The sequence below is a fragment of the Thunnus maccoyii genome, chromosome 8, assembly GCF_910596095.1.
Source record: "Thunnus maccoyii chromosome 8, fThuMac1.1, whole genome shotgun sequence".
In the NCBI taxonomy this organism is placed as follows: Eukaryota; Metazoa; Chordata; class Actinopteri; order Scombriformes; family Scombridae; genus Thunnus; species Thunnus maccoyii.
The window spans coordinates 19,271,197-19,294,330 of NC_056540.1; the positions used below are offsets into that span (position 1 = coordinate 19,271,197).

The 23,134-nt window shown below is 41.2% G+C and overlaps 1 protein-coding gene across 2 annotated transcripts; it reads left to right on the forward strand.

Annotated features, from left to right (window-relative positions):
- Positions 1–1,824: 1,824 nt before the first annotated feature.
- LOC121901665 lies at positions 1,825–22,806 on the forward strand. 2 transcript variants are annotated; one of them, XM_042418564.1, is made up of 7 exons: positions 1,825–10,989; positions 13,479–15,099; positions 17,273–17,301; positions 18,195–18,323; positions 19,035–19,101; positions 19,249–19,356; positions 20,456–22,806. In XM_042418564.1, the coding sequence occupies exons 1-7, from the start codon at positions 10,877–10,879 to the stop codon at positions 21,089–21,091; spliced, it is 2,703 nt and encodes a 900-aa protein (XP_042274498.1). In that variant the 5' UTR covers positions 1,825–10,876; the 3' UTR covers positions 21,092–22,806. The 2 variants fall into 2 exon arrangements, with proteins under 2 accessions (XP_042274498.1, XP_042274499.1); XM_042418565.1 differs by having other exon boundaries at positions 10,883–10,989; positions 13,730–15,099.
- Positions 22,807–23,134: the final 328 nt, after the last annotated feature.

The window sequence follows — 23,134 nt, forward strand, 5'->3', positions numbered from 1 at the left end:
TGGGCTTCAAGGTGAGTCCTGCACAATTACCTGTCTAGTCCGCCTGTTTTGTAGAGGGGTCCTGTGTTGAAATTTACACATAGCATATTCTTCAGTATATATGTGTTAATGCTGCCGTCCTGGAAACAGATGCCTACAAGACCTATTGTCGTAAAAGGCAGCCTCCGCCCTAACCCACATTATAAAGGTGTCAACAGAAGTTAGGCTTCAGCCCAAGGGCTCCTCACATCTTTGGTATGTCAGAAATTGGTGTGAAAATATTCAGATAATGTCATAAATATGTTTAGGGGTCAAGTCAAGGATCATTAAAAATATTCAGCACACATTTTTGACAACCAATTTACTCTTTCTGAGATATTCTAACACACACAGCCTGAAACTGATGAAAAACTATTTGTGCTCCAAAGGGAGTCAAAGGAGGCTCAAAGACTGAACCACGGACATAATCACAGACTTTAAACAACTTAACTCAAACATTTCACATTTTTACCCTAAAGTAGGTTCATAGTCGCAGCCGATTAAAGGCACAGTGATGGCAACACTGCAGTCCAATACTACTACTAACAATAACAATCATGATAATAATTCAACACCTACGACTACTTTAGATCACTACGTTTGACCAAAGTTCCAGTATTTTAGCGATCATTGTGCTGCAGTGTTTGGGACTGTTGTCTGTTTCTAAGTTGAAAGGGTCATCAGTGACTTTTGTCTTTACCTTCTTTGGCTTCTCTTCATTTAGTCTGATATGAACCAGTCATACTGGACTGTGATAGACGAGTGGCTGTGACATGGAGGAGCAATTCAGACATTTTTCTGCCTGAGAAGGCTGTCAGTGTTGTTTTAATGTTGCTCTTCGGGATTTGGATGAATCTGCAGTGAGAAGACTTAGTAAATCTATAAGATATGACAGACCAGTGGGAGCCTGAGAGTCTCCTGGATCAGTATTTCTTCTCCACTGTTCAGTGTTAAAATGATCACTATACAAGATGATGTGTACTTGTAAAACATTTTAAGATGGCATGCGTTTGAATTGCTTCTCAGGTTAATATGTTAATATATGGTATGTATAGTGTTCAATGTTAAGAAGCTGAAAAATAAATGTGTTACAGAGAAAACTCAAATATGACATTTCATTTATAGGTGAAGGTTTTGGCAAATTAATAAACTATAATGTAAATAAATTAGTCTTTTGTGCTTCACATCTCTTGATATTCAGTTTGTCTGACTTTTACTCTCCAGCTTCTGAGTAACAAAACAAGATAAAAAAAAAAACCCAAATAATTTAGGAGGAAGATAAATGGTGGTGAGTTTACATTCAATTCATTCATGCTGTGTCACCCATTATGTACATCATTCATGTTGTTCAACTAGTGTTTTTAAGTATGTCATGTTCACATTAACGGAAACACATCAGCTCTGAACCCCACTGAGAAATGTAAAAGATTTGTGTGCTGCAAGTTAACTACAAGATGCAGTATCCTGATTTATTGTGCGCTTCCTTTTCTTCACACTACTTTTGGTCTTCATTAATTCATTCACCCCCATTGTGAAAATATTTTGCTATGCACTATATTTGAAACAATGCACTGAGATAAAATAAAGCACATAACTGCTCAATGTCAAAACTTCTTAGTTTCTGCTAAAATGTACTTCACATTAGTTATCATCTTATGTCTAAAAATGAGCATAAAAATAAACTGTAATAAGATTTAAAAGCCATTTAAGACAAAGTAACAATTACAGGTGGATGAGACGATGGGAAGAAAAACAGCATGTCAAAGCATAATGACAGTTTTATTGATCATTTACATTTTTTATATAAACATTTCAATTCCAACAGCGTCCTTTCTTGCTCTCAAACGCCCCATTTGTCTTCAGTTCCTGTGCTATTCCTTTATGAATTAAACCACAACATTTAGAACTAATTAACTTTTTCCTGTAGCTGAGTTCCAGAGCTCTTAAAATGAAAAATAAAAAAAGTAAATAAATCTGGTCAGGGGCCCATATCTTAACTTCTTTAACATAACTAGATCCTCAAATGACTTCATCAGTTTCCCATCACAGCACATTGAAAAAGCAAGACACCGCAGGGAATTGAACCCTGTCCCAACAGAGTCAGGAGTGCCACCACCGGAGTCTTTTGCTTTTTTTGTTGTTGCTGTATTAAAAAGGGCAAAAGCAAAACCTGGAGGAACAAATTTGTTCCTCCAGGAAAAGAAAGCCCGTGAACACCTGGCTGCTACATTATCTTGTCACCACATGGGGGATTTCTCTTGGTCACGAGGCTGAAACTAGAAGAAAGAGACAACTGGTTTCCCCCAATCCCCAGCATTTCCCAGAACGACACTGTATTGTTGCATGACCGATTCCACTGTATCCATATTTAACAAACCCAGGAGACCAGCATCTCTGGTGATACTCAAAGCCTTTGACAGGACTCACAGGTCAAACGAACTGCCAAGTTTACAGCTGTAACGGAAAAAAGAGAGACAGGACAATTTAAGCTGCCCCAACCCCCTCCCACATTAACCCCACACTTGTACCAAATGCTCATCCAATATGACAAATTATGCCAATATGGTTGTTTACCGCGTAACAGTATGTACCAGCTATTCTTCCTCAGTGATACTCAATTCTTCAAAGTATTTAAGGTTTTACCCCTAGAGGCTGGTTGTACCAAGTCATCCAATGACTCCCTGCAGAGGTTTAAGTCGCCTGGCTCAGTAGCAAGTTAAGCTGAGTGAGAAATCTGAAAGGAAGAGAGAAGAATGTTGCCCCACCCCCCCAAAAATCCCTGACCAAACACTACTGCAATGTTTTGACAACGACTTCATGAACACTATGTTGTGCGCATTACGTATAAAATGTTATGTAGAGCTGATGTGCATGCAACATGTTGAGTTACACATTAAAGCCATGATATGTTAAAGAAAAAAATCAAGGGAACCAAAATTACTTAACTTAGCACCCATGAGACTGAAGTGATGCAGTATTAGCGAGACAAGCTTGCAGCTCTTGATCTTAATGTGACTGGATTCTCAGTGTTCCATCACAGGTTAGGCCATCCCAGATGCCAAATAAAAGACAATCGTTTTAGGAAATTTGACCTGAGAAACCAAAGGGAAAAGAAAAAAAGGCACACACACAAACACACAGAGAGCGGGGCTTCTGCGAAGGACGTCAGGGGGGGGTTCAGATTTAAGCTCAAGCGCACAGAGGGGGGGGAGGGTTGGTACTTCATTCAGGGGCCACACTCATATTCGCTGACAGCTTCCACAGATGGCTTTGCATTCAGAGGCAGGCGAGATCGGAGTGGACAGACGAAAATGATCTGAAACAAAGAGTGATCTACACAACACACCCACCACACAATACTCAAAGATTCGAGTTCTACTCATCTTATGGGTTTTAAGATGCAAAGCAACAGGGCCCCTTGGCCAAAGAGGAATATGCTAGTAAAGCATTATTGTTACTGATGATTTGAGGTTAACATAAAGCCAGTTCCAAGATGTCATTTTGTCAACTACATTACAGAAGTTTAATTTGACAAATTAAGCCAACATCTTACTACACACTCCAGGTTAGATGACTTCACTCGTGCTTGAACCAGTCTTGCACTCTGATTTCTGTGAAGAGAAGTGCAGGGATACGCCCAACCAAAACCAATGCACAATAAACTACAGCAACACATTTGCGCTGCATGTCAGACCAAATTAAAGCTGCACCATGCACAGCTTTCCTCAGCTACTTAATTTGTGAAAACTTTCGCACAGTTGCGCGATTGCAAATTATTGAAGACAACATACTGACCTGCCGCTTACACAGTTGCGCAAGGGCTAGCAGCTGAGGACTAATTACTCCCATCTACATACATAAAACACAACCTGACTCCATTTGTTCAAACTGCATGTTGGTTGATTTCAAGGGCATGATGATTCCTGTGTTGTCCTAGTAGATAGCATTCTTCTTTTGGACTGTTCTGTAAGATCAAAAAGGCAGACAAGAAACACCCCTATGCCCCCCCACAGTATCGTAGAACTGACTATTGTTATCCTTACCCAAATGCTTTACTGCAGATAACGTCAGAATCAATGAAGGTCCATCAAATCTTCCCGTTATCACAAGAGACTCTTGTAAGAAAGCACAACAGTGCTATTTCTACTGTCAAGTATAGCAAGTTGCTTTCATTTCGAGAACAGGGCAGTTGAACCGATTCAAGATAAGTGACCGTTCTAGGGTTGAGAATTTTCTGCTTTCCAACATCAATATTTGATGGATTCAACTTATCTGCCTTCACTTTCCACTTTGAAAAGGATGTCATTCGAGCCCAGGTCACATCCGTGCGCTACAAAGCTCCAAGCTTTAGTCATACCTGAAAAAGCACAAGAAAAGCTCCCCCACACAAGCCCCCAAAAAGAACAAATGCATACCAAAACTGTATTCAATCACAACAAGCTATGCATTTATTATGCAGTAAGAAAATCCTTTACAGATAGTTCACTCATTGTATTGTCAATACAAGGCATAGTAACTAATTGCAAAGGAATTGCAATGGAGGCATTTTGCCAGACAATGAATGTTAAAGATAATGTGAACACATTTAGTGACCTTACGTGATGCTCGCTGCGCAAGGAAACTTGAACATACAATGAGTTAGGAGAGTTCCTGATGGTCTCGGGTATTGGAAAGCGCACAGGACACAGCACACTGAAAAAATGCAAAGGAAAAAGCCTCTCCCACAATACCCCTCCCCAAATACAATGAAGCAGTACAGAACTACAACACAATTACTGGCATTACAGCAATTAGAAGTAAATCTGCCTTAGTAAAGGACACAACTGAATGACTATGAATACAATTCACAAATGAAATCAAACTACTTTCCAGAAGAAGCATTTAAATACCGCAGGCCTGAACGCGAAGGATTCCTTCCTTATGAACTGAAGACTTGGACTTGAATGGAGAATTTTGAAGGGCGGGCCATTTAACTTTATATCTGCAAGAGTCACAAATACAAAGCCCCCTCCCAACCCCACAAAGCAACTTGCAGCCTGTACAGAATTACAATGACTTCTAGTAAAGAGACTTGTTACCGCACTCCCTGGGAAAATAGAGCTTCTTGCTACACCAGGAGGCTATTTTTGAGGTTGCTATCCTGCGAGGCAAAGTGTCCACTTGAATCTTGTTGGTTGCACCTGGATGTTTCCTATTCAAGCCGTTTTGCGTTGGGTAACAAGGAGCTGTGAAGTCTAGGAAGAGACTGATTAACGCCCCACAACCCACCCTCCCATTACCCAAGATATGTGCATCAAACCCCATTTACAACACCTTCCAAATAGTGTAGAATTGATACATAGTGAATCTAATGGACTTATTGAACAATACCAAATACCTTCCTACATCTCTTAAAACCGCAGTTGATGCACATGATCCCGATCCATAGCACTACAGTAAATAAGATGAGCTCAACCGAGCGGCTAGCACAGGGGGGTTCTTTCGATGGGTCACCTTTAGGGGGCCAAGCCTGTGAAAAGAAGAACTCGAAACACGTTTTAGGTACCCACCCCCCACCCCTTAACCCAAAATTCTTTTGTAGTCAGGGTCAAATACTACTTCAATACATTTTTTTGATTGCAAAACTACTGTATACTATACAGCATAGGCAATGATGACTTGATGTACAGGATAGTTACACCCACATGTACATTTCATGCATTAACTCACTGCTCGGGATAAGAGGTAGATGTAGCTGATTTGTACCAATGAGGCGCTGCTGAAGCACTGAAGGGTTGCTGTATACACTCAATCGGCCGCACAGGAGACCATCCACTCTCACACTCCAATGCTGAAAACTTCTCTGGGGTAGACCTATTGAACAACAAAGGACTGCCTCTCCCTCCGGCTGGGCAACTACTTCTGATTGCAGGGGGTAGAGAAGTCCCGATAAGACGTTCCTCTCGCCAGCACACTACCAAGGCATTCATGACAGCAGACACCACCACACTCATGTCAGCGCACAACAGGAGGGGTGACCACGGTACGAAACACTTTACACGGCTTGCCTGAAAAAGGGAAGAGAGAACTGTGCGAGAAATTGTGTTCTACAACAGTTGCTACTAGAAAGTAGTTAAAATAACTAAGTGCCTGAGAATGTTACAGAGATACCTCAACCCAAAATACAAACCAATCCCTTGCTTTTAACTTGAGAAGCTAGAAGACACTTGTGCGCCCCGTCCCACCCTCTCATCACTGGCTGGCTTGCTCGCTCGCTCTGGAACTGCTGCAACTGCGTCAGTGATGGCCACTCTGCGCTGCTACCCTGCCCTGCGCCTCTGGCTCCATCTGGTGTACCCTCGATGACTGCTGTTGCTGCTGCCTGCTCTTTTGGGCCCCCTCTGATCCTCCCTCCATGCCCTCTGGTCCTGTACTGCCTGGCTCCACTCTGGTCCTGTCCTGTCTGGCTCCACTCTGGTCCTCCCCGTGTCCCACGGCCTCGCTCCTCGCTGGTCCTGCGATCTTCCTCTAATAACTAAGTCCATTCTTCCTCACAATAACTAAGTCCATTCCTCCCCACGATAACTCAGTCCATTTCCCCCGAAAAAAAAAAAAAAAAAAAATCTTCTGTCTTCACTAAAGTAAAATAAAAAAAATATTTTTTTTTTTTTTTTTTTTTTTAAAGTTGACAACTGAAAATGAAATCCATACAGAAACATCTAGCCTGTGGTTCCTTGAGCTACAGCTAGGGCTCTGGTAATATAAGCTGTGATTTCTTCCAAGCTGCTTTCTAAATCTGACTTTTTCCTCGGTTATTTCTTTGGTCAAAGCAAAGGTGATCACTTTCAATTTTGAACGTTATTAAGGCAAACGCATAATGCATAATGCCTGACACAAAGCCACTGAGTAGAACTCAAGTAATTTAAAAAAAAAAAAAAAAAAAAAAAAAAAAAAAAAAAACTGCTTGATTGCATTCAAGGTTTTCTTCGCCCAAACTAGACTTAAGATTGAGACCAGAACCTGGTCCGCGATTTTAAATAAACAAAATACTGATTTGCTTCTTTGGTTATTAGCAGAAATAATCTTGCTTCCTTTTATAGAAAAATTAGGTTTAACCCTTTTCTCTTCAGTCTACATCATTGACGTCCTCTATTTAGTCCGAGACTGGTGCCTCTGCACTCAATTGTTCATAACTTATTCAATGATATTTGAATTGGATCTGATGTTAACATCTGTTTAAATAATTAAAATGTTTTCTCGTTTTGTTTCTCTATTCATAACAGAGCTGCTCTGAATACTCGTAACTTTCTGATCTTCTGTTTTTTAAGATTGTCTGCCCCTTCTTGTCTTCGCCTCGTCAGCATCTGGCTTCACTGCCTTTGTTACTTTCAAAACAATCTTGTCAGTTACAACAGTAAACCGTGAACTGCCTATTTTGTTACTAAATAGGTTTTTCTTCTTCTGTCGCTTTCTACCTTTCGACCTTTTACTTCGGGCTAACGAAAAATACAAGCGGTCGGTTGGTGTAGTTTTGTTGCCAGTGCTAACGGTTGCTAACCTAGCGGCTGGTAAAATCCTGACCACTCCCTTATAACCTCCGTCTAGAAACACATAAGGAAAAAGATCGGCCATGTGACCGCGTCATTCAAATTAACCAATAGCCAACATTTGCAGGCTGCTACGTCACGGCTCCCATCTTGAGCCAACTGCCGTTACTAACATGAAAATCAGAGACTTTGATTCGGTTCTTTAAAAAAAACATAACGTTAATCTTCTATACTGATAACTGTTTAGGCGCTATTTTGACTGTTTGTTCACAGTACGACCACAGTAATATGCTAACAACGTTGACATTAACGTTAGTCTATATTTGGCTCGTTTAGCCTGACGTTATCGCCATAACTAAACAGTGACGATTCAAAAAAAAAGAAAAGAAAAAAAGCTTCGGTTTCGAGTGAAGGCCATTTTCACTTCAAGTTTGCCTGACGAAACTTGTCATTTTAGTAAAAAGACTTGCTGACTCTTCAACGTAAGATACGTATCTTGATAATGAAGCTAATGTATTTGCCTTCGAGACAGGGCCTCAGTTAGCGCTCATTGACTCCGATTAAAACACGCTAAATTCAAATATTTTACAATATCAAGCTTAGTAGATCAAATCTACTATCTTCGTTCCTAATAATCGAATCTTGAAGTACTAAAAAGAAAGAAAAACAAGGTCGGTTTAACCTGAGACGCCTTCTATCGAGCCGAATTCGTTTCAGTGCCGCTGTGTGAAGCAAATGGCGTCACTCGCTCATTTTATACTGTTTGAGTGATTCGACTACGGCAAGGGGAGGTATTCGTCCGACGAGAAACTAGTCCCACTTTCGCACGACCCAAACGCTTGCAAATGTTGATTGTGGCTGTAAAATCGAGTTCAAAAGAGCAAGCTTAACAAACTAATTTATGTGGGAAAATAAATTATATATACAGTACTTTTAAACACAGCACTGTAATAATACACACAAAGATACGTTCAAACTGACTTGGAAAGGCAACCAGTGAGGGGAGTTTGTGATTTTGTTATTATTAGTAGTTTAATGTAATATTTGAAAATATCTTAAACACAAACCAGTGAAGTAAAATACAATAAAAAGATGTATTTTCAACCCACTTTAGCTACACATGATAACATCAAAACAGCTGACGTCACACGGATGGCTGCGCGGCTTAATCTTGATATATGTGTAACACGGTCCTACAAACCGGATCAAACTAGAATGTGGTTGAATCGCCGGAACTACTTCTCCTTTACTGCAATGATACGCTGTTTGTGATTGACAAACAATAGAAAAACAGCCAGCTCATCTCCTTCTTTAACTTGGATGGCTTATGTTCAATAATGTGTTCTCCTATTTTGGTAGATTGTTTAGTAGTTTCATTAAAAGCTGCTGGTGCTTGCTGTATATTTAACAAGTTTCATATGTAGTTATAAACCCATCTTTGACAGCCTTCATTGTTAGTCTATAGTCTTATGGCCCAGTTCATTCCGAACTTATGTTCAGGTTGATATTGGACTTACAGTGGTAGTGTTGGCTGAAAGTACATGATAAAACCAGAAATATCTAGAAACATCCAGAGCCAGAAAGTGTGTGGTGATGACAGGGTGGAAAATTACCAGTGCTGCAAAGGGAGTTGCTCCTGTTCAGCAGCAGAGGGAGCAGTGAGGATATGCAATCTGTCACGTCCCTCCCAAAACATGAAATCTCCCTATCCCTCCCTTTTGTTTTTATCCGCACTAGTTTTCAACATTGATTACAGTAGCTACCCTGGACAAGTCTGGGCAACCTCCCTTATGTAACTATCCTCATCAAAGCTCTATGCCATTGATCAGCAACAGTGTGGGGGAGTTGTCCTCTGGATGAGTTTCAGTTCCTCCCAACCTCCATGAATTGATCTCTTTCATGGTTGTTAAACAGGATATAGTCAGTCCACACACATTAGAGAGAGAGGCATCTTCTTTCATGTGATAACCTAGCTTAAGCTAAAACAAAGGCCTTTAATTCTATTGGCTGATCAAGACCTTGGTGTGATTTACTCATCAAAGTCATTATGAAGTGTTATAGTTCATAAATTAGTGTTATAGTTTTGAAAAGTGATTGTGTCAGTAATGTGAAATGTTAAAAATACCACTGCAGTCCTCTGTCACATGAGGCTATGTCATTTTATATCATAATTTGATGTGGGGTGAAAATCCAACCAGAAACTGTTAATTAATTAAATAACCTGAGAGTTAAGTAATTAAATAACCCAACAAAGAGGAATGTTTTGGCACCTCCAGCAAATTAAAAACCTGACAAATCAAAGTAGTTCATCACATTAATGCAAACATTTGAGAACAATGAAATATGACCAAGCACTCCTGCTTATTTGTAACATTAACACCAATGGTTTAATTCAATCAGAAATATTAAAGGGGATAGCTGCCACAGTATAACATAATCTCATAATATCCTCTCACAGTATATATGTAACCTATAGTCATTTCGCCCACCCCTTTTTAATGTAATTATTTAGGCCTTAGCCAGATGGTAGTTGGAAACTTTAAAATCAATGGGGCAACTATGGGCAGTTCAATAGCACCGGTGATGCTCATAGATGCTTTTTGTATATTAATAACAATTGCAGTGACAAAAAAAGTTTAGAAAAATGTCACACGAGATTACAGGAAGGTAACATAAACTTGAAGTGTAGTACTAAGCCACAAACGTGGGAAAAACTCCATATTGCAAGTTACATCAGTGGGTTAATTGAACCCTGTTATAGATCATGTTCCAAAGGGACCGGTTCGATTGTGTCCTGTAAAAGGACAAAGGTCTCACTCTTTCAGCTTGTTCGATGAGCTCCCAGCTGTTACATCAGGCGTGATGTCAAATCAAGCCAACATCCAGTAATTCATACATGCCTGCTCACGAGCCATGATTCCATTATTCTGCAGCCAGATGCTGAGGGAGACAAACCTATCCATGCAGGTAGATAGATACACAAAAATCCAACAACTGGATGCTTTGGAGATTTATCCTTTGAAGAGTTCATTGTGAGCACACTCTTTGAGGATTAAATTCCTTATTAGCTAGTTTAGAATATTATTCATTATTCAGATATTGTACCTATTTTCGTGGTCAGAATGACTGCAAACAGTCTAAAGCGATGATCTTTACAGCTGACATCAACAAACAGGTTGTAGCCTTACAGAGAAAAAGATTGCCAGAAAGACACTAGAGCTGCAGAGCAGACGAAACAGCTGAGCACCAACACGGATCCTCATCAGTGCCACCTGTGTAGTCAACCCAACCAAGACGGCATCGCCAGCCTGCCACCAGGAAAGAGACAGGTGATGGAGAAGTTTTTTAAGCCTGTTCACAGCCCCTCTGCCCCGGATGAGATCAAGCTGAAGAAGCACCACCACCACCACCATCATCATCATCACCATGACCCTCAGTCACACAGGTAAGATGATTCATTCCAGTCTGGCAGATTTATATTCATGTTTAATGGTACAAGACTTGAGAAATAAAATCCATGTACATTCTGAAATTGCAAGGATTCAACAATAATTTATTTGCAGTACAGAAATACGAGGAATTTTCCTTGATTCAGCTTTCAAAACAAGCAAAGACATTTATAGGCTATTCAGTAAAAAATCTAGTAAATAACATAACATAGACACTGTAACGGTGGGTGGGTTCAATAAAAAACCTAACCAATAAATAAAAATCTGATAAATAACATAAAACACAGACACTGTTATGATGACACTGCTATTCTGAGGGGGGAGTTAGGAGTGTTCTTGTGTCTGCTGGTTTTAATTGTCCAGTATCTCCTCCCAGAGGAGAGGGGCTGTAATATGTGGTGGCCGAGGCATGAGCAGTCGGCCAGGATGCCCCTGGCCTATTTCCTGGCCCTGGAGGTGTGGATGTCATGGAGGGAAGGCAGGCTGCAGCCAATGATTTTCTCTTAGTGGACAATTGCACTGCAGCCTGCTTCTCTCTCTCTTTCTCTCTCTCTTGGTGGCTGAGGGGAACCAGACCAGTGTGGAGGTCAGGATGGACTGGATGATGACGGTGTAAAACTGCACCAGCATTCTCTGTGACAATTTGAATTTTTTGAGTTGCCTCAAAAAGCAGAGCCTCCGTTGAGCCTTTTTACAGATTGAAAGTGTAACATTTTCCCATTTGATGTCCTGTCCCAGAAGGGCAAGACAATGTTGTCTTTTCTAAAGTCCACTACCATCTCAACAGTTTTGGTGGTGTTGAGCTGCAGGTTGTTGGCACTGCACCAGGATGCCAGCTGCTGTACCACCTGCTTGTAGGCCAACTCATCACTTTTATGGATGAGGACAATCAGTGTCGTGTGAGAAGTTTGATGGAGGGGTTGGTGGAGGTGCAGTCATAATTGTAAAAGGTGAATATGAGGGCAGAGAGCACACAGCCCTGCAGGGCTCCCGTGCTGAGGGTCAGGGTACTGGAGGTGTGCTTACCTGTCCTCACGCACTGAGTCCTATGAATATCCACTGACAGATCAGGTCAGGCACACCTAGCTGGGACAGCTTATGGTGGAGGAGCTCTGATCGGGTGGTGTTAAACGCAGAGCTGAAATCCAGAAGCAGGATTCTGGCGTAGCTGTTTAGGGAGTCAAGGTGCTGGAGGAGGATGTGGAGGCCCAGGTTGATGGTATCCTCCACTGACCTGTTGGCCTGGTACACAAACTGCAGGGGGTCCATGTTGGGATCTGTTATGCCCTTGATGTGCCTCAGCACAAGTCCTTCGGAGCACTTCATGGCCACAGACATTATGCAACAGGTCTGTAGTCATACAGCTCCAAGATCTTGTGCTTTTTGGGGACAGGCATGATAGTAGATCTTCTGAAACAGACTGGGACTGAGCAGAGGGACAGGAACTGGTTAAAAATGTCAATGAAAACAGAGGCCAACTGGTCTGCACAGAGCTTTAAGGTGGATGGGGAGACAGTCAGGTCCTGGGGCTTTTCTGGCTTCTGGGTTTTGGTAAGTTTACAGTTTGCACTCAGGGGGGACGAGGGCTGGGTAGAGAGTGGGTGGGGAGGCTGGGGGCAGATGTTAATGTTGGGGTGGGTGGGGGTGGAAGGATTACTGGATGGCTCAAGGGTGTGAAGTGGAAGGCAGGGTGATGGGGGAGCAGGCTTAGACTTAGACTGAGAGGTCATTTGCAAGGTGATAATCGTCCAAGTAGTAAGGGGTTTTCTTTTTGTAGTCTGTAATGATCTGCACTCTGCAGTCCTCTCCAGACAGCAGATGGGTCATTGGATGCTGATTTTTCTTTCAGTTTCTGGGAGTGTTTCTGTTTGGCCACTCTGATGGCCTTCTGACATGTGTATTTGGACTGCAATCCAGGCAGGCCTGTGGATCCTGTGTAGCTGTGGTGGTCCATCTCTTTGCCGTTGACACTACAGGCTTTGCAGATTTTAGAGGGTTTTTTTAGATTTGGTTAAAAGTTGCAGCTTGGCCATTTTGTTTGAAATGTAGTGTACGTTTGACAGACAAATTGTCAGTAAAGGTGTCAGTATGATTCCCAATTGAGAAGCAATAATCAAAAATTCAGAGCATAGATCTGGGAAAACATCATCTTATGTTAAGAAGTTCTTCTCATGCAAAGGTAACTCTTGTTGGTTCAGTAGAAATAGTACAAATATATATATATAAATAAAAACACAAAATAGAAGAGAGCTGAACTGCCGCAGCCGTTCGTGGCGGCGTCATGTTTTGTCTACTTCCATTTGCCATTATAGAACAGAGGCTGTTAATAAAGACCACTTCATTTAGTGAGCCACCTTTTGAAATCAAACATACAGAAGCTGAAAGTGGTTATAAGTTACAAATGTGCAGTTATGTGTACATTTAATACTGACTGATGCAAAGATATCATTAAAGTTGCTCAATTCCCTGTGTTCTCGTGTTGTAGGTACACAATGTTTGATGACACCGACAGAAATACAGATGAAAGCCATGGGCACCACCGCCACCATCAACATGGTCACTATGTCCATGACAGCCCTCACCGTGACACCCACCATCGCCATCAAACACGGCAATTTCACCACAGCGAAGAGGATGAGATACTTTACAACCACGACACTCCTGTGACTCTTTCTAGGGCCTCTTCCTCTTCTCTGTCTTCATCCTCTTCCTCCTCCTCTTCCTCCTGGTACACAGAGGCAAGTGCAAACGATCCCTTTTCTCTTCGTCACGCTGAGCGGCCACAGCATTCTTTGTCCTGCTCCAACATCTCAGATGTGCGCAGGGGTTTCCGGGAAGATGATAGCAGCGAGCCTGTTGTCTTTGCCACCATCAAACATGGCAGCAATGGCACTGGTTGTAGTCAGTCACATGGGAGCTCACAACAGAGGGGAAAGTGTGGTTTTTCTCCCCTTGACCGAGGTCACAGCAGGAGTGAAGAGGGCCTTCTGCAGGGTAATGAAAGTGATCAGGGAGGAGAACAATCCAGGGTACCCCACATGAACTATGGACCTCTGTATAAGACAGCTAGTTTGAACCGAAGCCTGGCTTTCAGTGAGGAGGACATTGTGTTAGGAGTCTCCAGAGGCCCAAAGAGAGCAGTGTCCTCCAGCCAGCTTCCCAGCAAAGGAATCCTCAAGAATAGGGACCCTCGTGGAGACATCCGCAAGGCGAAATCAATGGAGGTGTTGTCCCCAAGAGTTGCTAAAGGACAAGATCCTAGTGGACAGAAGGGGAAAGGGGTCGATCAAGCCGTGGTAGAGCAAGCCAGGGCAAATTTTGTGCAGGGAAAGTTGCAGTTTTCAGCCTTCCTGGATGAGATAACCAAACAAGTTATAAGTCCATCAGATCTCAACATCTTAGGTGTGAACAAAGATAAAACAACCGGCAAGAGCGTTGCCTCAGCCCAAACACATGGCCCAGTCAAGCCTCAGCTCCCACCTAAGAAGCACAGAGAGAGTTCAGGTGAGGAGAGGGAGCAGCATCCCAAACAGCACAGCCGACAGGAGAAAGCAGCTCGCAACAGCTCTCGGAAACAATCGGACTGCTCCAATCCTGATAAACTGATCTCATATGGGGCTAGGAACCACCATGGTAGCCCTCCACCTAGTCACTACCCTAACTCCGCCAGCCACAATACTCACCATGGTAGCAACCGTAAAGACAGGAGGCCGTCACCCACTGGCAGCTCCACGTCAGGGGACAGGTATGGCAGGTGTGGCCCTCATCTAACTGATGGAACCAGCACCAGCCCTGAACCCATCCAGCCCAAACAACGGCACCACCGCAAACACCAGACGACCACCTCTCACAGCCCACATCCTCATACCCAGCACTTCCCTCAGCCGCAGCCTCACCAGGCGCACCCTGGTCCTGGGCAACGAGGACTAAGCAACTCCCCTCCATCCTCAGCCCAGGGTGCAGGACCAGGCCCCGGATCTGAGTCTTCATCCTGTAAATCAGATTCATCCAGGACCAGAGATACAGCCTCCACAGCTACCAGTCATAGTTCAGAGCAGAGTGGTCGACACCATTCGCAGCATGTGGGGCACTCCAAACAACACAGGGTAAGTTGACTTAAACAGTGTTTTTGCTGTTTGTTAGAATATGATATCACAAGACAGGAAAGATTTCAGGCTTCAAATCATTAATCTGAAAGGAAAATGTCACAAACACAACATAAATAGCTTAATTCAGAAAACATTTATGAAAACATGTATTGGTTGATAACATGGTTGTAACTACTCTAAAAACAGCAAATGTAATTATCTTAATGTTACACAATTGGATTATTTGACAAATAAGCTTATCTGTCTAGCATTGCTTGGTCAGCTAATATAACTTTTATATTACTTTTTATCTTGTATTTATATTATATGTCCTTTAAGATATCCATCAAATAAACCAATCAATTTGAGCAACACATAGAGAACACATAGAGAAACCTTACTGCTAAAACAAAAATGGTTTTCAATGGGATATTTGTGAGAAATACATGAACCTTTGAAATATTTATTGCTTCAAGATATGGGAAAATGGGCAACCAAAACCTGCAACATGACCTCTTCGTGTTCTATCTTATACAACTATAATGTCTGTTTCCTTGTACATTGTACTGTACTTTGGCCTTATCATGAGTCATGCTCCTGAAAAAGAACTCTGGTGATCTGGATGAATCATGAGCCTAATTGTAAAACAGGTCAGTTATTAAACTCATAGAGACACAGCACTGCACTGAAGGGAAGGTATAGAAAGAGTAGGATGAGCATAACAAATGGAGTGTTGCTCCTCTTTTGCAGAGGCAGTGTGGCTGAGTCACTCTGTGTGGGATGGGTCCAATGCTGCGCACTTCAAGCTGAGTCATACATCAGCAATGCAGCAGACGATAGTCCTGTGCTTTTAGGGGAAACTTGTTTGGAGAACTATTTTATTCATCGATTTAAATGGCGTAATTGTTTCTTTACAAGGCTGAGCTGCTGTATGTTCTATGAATCGACTGTGTAGGCTGAGAGACTAACAATACACATCAACAGAGATAAATCTGTAGCACATACCAGCAACCAGCCAGCACTATGCAGAATGTGAGAGAGAGTTGGGTGGATAAGAGTTAGTATCACGTTGCTCTTATGTAAGTATCTGTGCAGGCTTACACTCTTATGTACTAATAAACACACACAACATTACATAACTTCGCCTTTTTCCGTGTGGGCACTGTGCAGGATATGGTCTCACTTGGGTTGCCTGGTTATGGTTCAGTCAAATAACACACACACACACACACACACACACACACACACACACAATACAACTCATACACACACACAAAAAAAGAAAGCACCCCCCCCCCCCACCCATGCCCCAGGCACATTAACACACGTTAGCACTAGGGACATTCGCTGTTGGTTACCAGCACTCAATCAATGCGATTATGCATCCGTAACACACGCACACACACACACACACACACACACACACACACACACACACAGACGAAAAGAAAAATCCTGGCTACAGTTTAGCTTCACAGAACTAATCGATTCCGGTAGACTCCATTTCCGGGAGCAGATCTGCCATAACTCAATATTTTATTCAATTTGTCATGTCCCCAGTAATGGACTGGCGACCCATCCTGGGTGTAGTCTCCCTTTTACACAGTGCATGCTAGGCCAGGCTCCAGCCTCTGTAAGACTGAACAGTAAGAAGTGGATATAAAAATGGATAGATGGTTGTCATGTCCTTATTCTTACTCACTTATTGTTCTCTATATACTGTATGTTTGATACTTTGTATGCTTTTTCATCCAGCAGGCCTGAACGGCCAGTGTCACGTATATTTTTATTATATTATTATTAAATTATTTGTATGTTCCTGTGTATGTTTTTCATAGTTTTTTACTTCTACCAGCCCACTGCAATTCAAATGAAACATGACTATGAGGTTGAAGTGATGACTATCAACAAAGGCACTCAAGGAGTGTTCACATTTATGTTGGGTAAACAATGAAGAGCTTGTCCTCCACTCCAGGGGGAATAACACAAAAAGGGCAACATGAGTGTTACACAGTTAATCAGATGTGGATGTAAATGCTCTCAAATTAAAGCAGAAAGTCATTGTTTCATTTTCAATTCAGTGTGCTGGAGTACAGAGTCAAAATGAAACTTGCACTGCATTTGTGCTCTGTATGAAAAGCCAACTAGGCTTGTACAACTTCCTCTTATCTTTCTTTTGTTATTTTTCTAGGACACGCTGTGTGACACTGACCACCTTCAGTAAGTGCTCTCTGTCCACCCACTTCACATTTGCCTTTCATACATTTCTCCCTGTCTCATTTTGTTGTCGGTCTCTCTCGTGATGGGTCAGTGGCTATTGAGCGCTCTAATGACAATCCTCTCTCACTCCACTACTGTTTTAACAGGAAGACGTGTGACCATCATTTGAATGTTGTTAGCATGAGCATATGTGACAGGAAAAAGGGTTGGACAAAATAACATAAATACCAAATGCAAAAGGAGTTTAACTTTAAAATAACTCTAATTATAATTATAAATTATAAATAATAATATTATAATTTTAATTAAATAAATATTTAATTTCATGCTAGTAGTATTTGCCAACTTGCTATATATTGTATGTGTCCACCTACACAGACTGTTCCCTTTGAAATGTGAAATATTTTTGTCAGGTGAAACTCAGATAGGAATTATGTGACGTCATCAAACTACATCCACAAGTAAGAATGATAAAGGTGTAATTTGTCCCGCCCTTATAAGGTGCAACAAAGCTAACAGGGTGTGAAAGATTTGTCAATCAGTCTGTACGCAGGTCTAACCAAGCACAATAAGTGAAAACACGTGTGTACCATGGGTGTGAGGGGCCATCATGTATCTTTATAGTAAAAAAAACCCTATCTGCCCATGCTTGGGATAATGAATAGATTCTCAAAATGGAGGTACATGAGAGAAGGCCTCATTTTGAATGGTTCCTAAAGTTATTACTGCCAAATAACTGGGCCTGGATTTCAGACTTTATTAAAGTAATAGACCAAAAACAGCATTTCTTTAAAATATTCATCCAGATCCACACAGCGTACACCCCTAAATCATCTCAGGAATAAATATATTCCGTGACAAAACTCCATCTCCCATCATCCCTCTGTGTTCAGGGCACTGCAGGAAGAGAATGCGGATCTTCACCAGAACTTGCTGCAGACGGTGGTCTGCATTGAGAGCCTGGAGGCAGAGTTGCAGAGAACCAGGGACGAGCTTAGTCATGTCAAGGAGAAGTATAAAAGGTTTGTGATCATAAACAGAACAAAACTCAACATGTCCTGCTTATACACAAGTACTTTTATGCACAAATAAGTATTTAAGATCACACGAATTTCGTTCACATGTAGGATAACATGACGTGTGCTCACATACTGACGCCATAGAGAGTCACTTCCAATTCATATCCCCTGTTAATCAATAAAAATCGATCAAATCAACCTATAGCTTTCTGTAGCAGTTTCTATAGATCAATTGATCCATGGAACATACTGGATGACAACAGTAGAGTAACAGCACATGCTGCACATTTGCCCCCGTGCAGGTTTGTGGGTGTTTAGGTCTTGTAGTGACCCATTTTCCTAAGCCAACAGAGACACAGAGTCAAGGCATCTGTCCTGTCTCTTCACACTCACCAGTGAGAGTCTTGTTCTGATCTGGGCCCTGTGAGGCCTGTATTTAGCACCAAACAACTGCCTACCCGGCACATACCTCACATTCTTCAATAGACTGGAGCAACTGGGGTGAATGGTCACCTCACACTGGGCTCCAGTTTGGTGCCAGTTGTTTCACATTTGTTAGCAGAGTTTGTGGTTGCAAGCTGACCTCACAAACAACTGTCTTTGAAGATATAATAATGGCATGGTGATAGAGTGGTAGTAACATGTCTCATATTACAGAATTTGAAAAAAAATCCCAAGTTTCATGGGTGTCTCTTCTTTTGATTTGTCCTGTAGCCTTTTGGAGACACACACTGGGACCAAGCAGGCCAATAATCTGCTGGGGGAGCACCTGCACATAGCGGTGAGAAAACTTTCAGGGAGATTTAGATGGGAAACCCCAGGCAAAATAACACAAAAGTGATCTTATCTTGTACCAGACTAACAATAGTCACATCCCCCTATGTACTTTCATGTAAATGTAACCTTTTCTGTGTGTGGGTGTGTGCAGTCAGAGAGCCTGTCCAGCGAGAGGAAGTACCTGCTAAACCGCGTGTCCCAGCTGAGCTCAGAGCTGGAGGACGCCCACAGGACCATCGCTGCCCTGGAGAACATTAATGTGAGCACACTGCCATCTACTGGACACCTGTGTGCACATACACACACACACACACACACACACACACACACATCCACAAACAGGAGATACAGACATATTGTAAACATTTTAACCGAATGCATTATTGGGATGAATTTTTCTTCTTTAATCCTGATTTTGGCTGGTAGTTTCTGTCTTTGACATTTAATATCATAAAACCACATCTTCCTGTGTCCTTACTTTAGGAAAAAGCTATGTTTCACACACAGCTATGTTTACTTTAGCACCTGTATTTGAACCTGCGTTTGCACAGCTGCTCCTCATATCTCAAGCTGAGCCCCATCACACTCAGGTCAAGATGATAAGTTATGAAACACATTTTTTTGTGCATCCTAGAGATGCGTGTGAAAGCATGGATGAATTATTTAACAGGCCTTCTCGGCAGAATCCTAGAGGCCCTTTGGGGCCCCCAGACTGTTATTAACAATTTGTCACTGGAGAGACCTCAGTCAAAAGTAGATATATCCTGGTCACATTTTTTGCTCCTGATCCTTTAATAGTTTAATAGATCCAGTTTTTTGAGTAACTGCTGATATTCACTTTTGTTAGCCTATTTGTTTTTTTTTCTCCGACATAATACAGTGAAAATTAAGCCATAGCAAACCTACATTAAAATTAGTAAGGCAATTTAAATATGTTAGCTGAATAACTCTACTTTAAAAATCTTGAGCATGAACAAAATACAGTACAGAAGTTCAACTGCAGTTTTCAACCAACAGCAGCACTTTACACATGGTTGACCTGCAAAATGTCACTAAAAAGATGTAAAACAACGTGGAGCGATGCAGGGCAAGGACAAGAGGAACGGAAGGTAGAAGTTGGCATTTTACGTGTCTGTGCCAAGGCACCCACAGCTCATAATCCGCTGTGTCGAGTGTTATAACTGATTACGTACTCCAGCCCTGAAATGACACTGTAGGCCAAACAAGTATTTCAAAAAATGAGATGATCACATCTTAATGATCTATTGTAGAAAACTCTTAGGAGTGTATAAAGTGATGTTTCTTCTTCTTTTGTTTGGATTTAATTCAGAGTTTATGTTTGTTGTCTCAAACCCCAGGTGCCGTGCTTGATAAAGGATTTATTGGAGAAGCACTTTGATTCAGCTGAGGCCATACAGAAGTTTCTGACAACTCCCACTCCGATCAGCCACTCTGCCACCTCTCCACAAGGAGACAACCAATCCCATGCTCCTAAAGTAGAAGAGACAGCACATGATTGGTTGACAAAAGAGGCAGGTCCACAGAGGGTCACAGCCTTCATGCCATTTAAACAGGGGGTGCCGACAACAGGAACTGAAGGCTGTCACTCAGGCCAGCACGATGCCAGCCACAGCCCGCCTTTCTCTGTGGCAGCCATCAGCACTGCAATCTATAAGAAAATGGCTGACAGTTACGCTGCCAGACCACAACCTCTCTATCCCCAATGCCAACAGCAACCTTCCCAGGGCACTAACCATACCGATGCCCCCCCAAACCTCCCGCAGGCCCATGTGGGTGGTGACAGCTGGGGTGGGAAGGGAGGGGTAGAGGTTACGCTTTTGGAGCAGGATGTTGTGGATGTGACCTCCATGACAGCCCAGCAGATCCTGGATGATTTCCTGCAGCAGCTGCAGGCCCATAAGGAGGCTGGTGGAGGGAAGGAGCAGCAGGGCGGGCAGCAGTGGGCGGAACAAGCAGGCAAAGTGGCAGACTGACAGTCATCCAACAACATGAATGTATATTCTGTCTCAGAGAAATATGGAAATATGGAGTTGCTCATATGTATATATCATTGCTGCTTTTTGGGCTTGTATATAATGTACTTTTAGTTTATCCATGGAGTGTTGAGAGGATTTCAATAACCAGACAGAAGAATATTATTTCTTGCATAATGTTGAAATATAAAGATTGCCATAAATTGAAGGTACAAGATTTTCACACCCACACGAAAAAAGGAATTGAGAAAAGAAAACAAAGAAAAAACATTTAACATTGGAGTAAATACATTAAAATGATTTTAGCAATTAAATGATTAAATATTTTAAAATTTGAACATGAAGTAGTAGAAAAGATAAATACAATTATAGAAAACTATTTAATAAATATGCTATTTTTCCATTTAGGCAGTAATTCTAATAGCATGTCATTTACTGCCTGTTCCCTGTCACCCTGTAATTTCCTCCTAAATGAAGAGAGAGCATGTTGATTACATATAATGGCTTCATTCACTGTGTCATACAAAGTCCCTACTGTAGCAGAATATGGCCTCTATGTTTAGTAGCTCCCTGTGTGGAGAGTTGAAATGACCAAAACATCCAACATTATCTATGACAATAGACATCAAGTGTGAAGATGTGAAAAAATCTACTTAAAAAGACTTTTAAAGAAATGTAAAAAGAAATGAATACATCATTTTTTTTGAAACAGAAACTGTTCTCCATTTCAGTAGTGAGTTCAACAGCTACAGTTGGCCTATTAGATTTACTTATACAATGAAAGTCAAGATTTTTGAAAACATAAGACACCAAGGATATTGAATTTTTTTAAAAAGGGTTTTGAGGTTAGCATAAAGTGTTATTCAACACTGTAGCCTCTTATCAGGGATTATCACTTATCACTTTTTAAAGTAAAATACATGTCATGTGACGTGATTGTGCTACCACCTACTATATTTCAATAGATGACTCTTGAATTAGACAAAGACTGAATGAAGTTTACAACCTTTTCAGATCCAGTACAGTGCTTAGAGACCCTGCAAGCAATGCATCTCTTTTCAGACACTTGAGTGAGTTTATAATAGTCAACGGCAGCCTGTTGTACCATCAATGTCAGTGTCAATGAGAAAAATGTATTTCAGCTTTTTAAAATTTTAAAATTCAACCGTGAGAGTAACCTCTAAAATTTCTTTTTTACAAACTTAATAATCCATTTTGTGTTTCCTTGTGTTGTTTGCACTGTACAATTGTGAAAAATGACACTTTAGAAAACCACACTTTAGAATTGAAAGCAGATGGTGAATGATATCTAACTGAAATTAAATTTTACAGTTTAAAACATTTCAAAATAATTAACTCTTTTATGTGAAATATAACTTTAAGTTAGCAGAAAATGACAAATTTAATATTACTGTACATGCAGAGAATTGTGTAAATATTGATTTTCTCTGTGTAAATGTATATATGATACATAAAATGTGCTGGTCCTTCCTTACTGAAACGGTATGTTTCCTGAGTAGATGTTGTGAGCTGTTGTAGAGGGAAGAATCAAAATGTATAGTTAAAAGACATTAAGTTGTAATATTGTGTAGTATTGTTATAATGTCAGCTGGATAGAGTGCAGCAGCAGCATAGTAATGTTATTTTTTATCTGTATAGCCACCAATCCCTCATCAGATATGATTTCTGCCCGCCCACATCAACTCAATATGTAATTGTACCGGTATAACTGTTCTAACAATAAATATAATAATATTTAATTAAAGCAATATCTCAGATTACACAAGTCTGTTCATTATTTTTTTATTTTCTTATTCTCTTTCTTCTTGTAAACCTCAAATGTCATAAGGAGTAATGATTCTTCATATAACATACAGACGTTATTGCTCATATTATTGCTCGTTATTGTTCTCAAAGCCTCAAAGGATAGGTTCACAATTTTTCAAGTCTGTCTTAAAACAATAGTCAGGTGCCCAAATGAACACTGTAATGCTCTCTGTAATCATTCCTTCTGTCCATACTGGCCATTAAAAGATCCCCTCC

Coding starts and splice junctions, on each gene's coding strand:
- LOC121901665 (XM_042418564.1), top strand. CDS start 10,877: ATGGAGAAGTTTTTTAAGCCTGTTCACAGCCCCTCTGCCCCGGATGAG. Junction 15,100..17,272: donor GGCACTCCAAACAACACAGG/GTAAGTTGACTT, acceptor TTATTTTTCTAG/GACACGCTGTGTGACACTGA. Junction 19,102..19,248: donor GGGAGCACCTGCACATAGCG/GTGAGAAAACTT, acceptor GGGTGTGTGCAG/TCAGAGAGCCTGTCCAGCGA.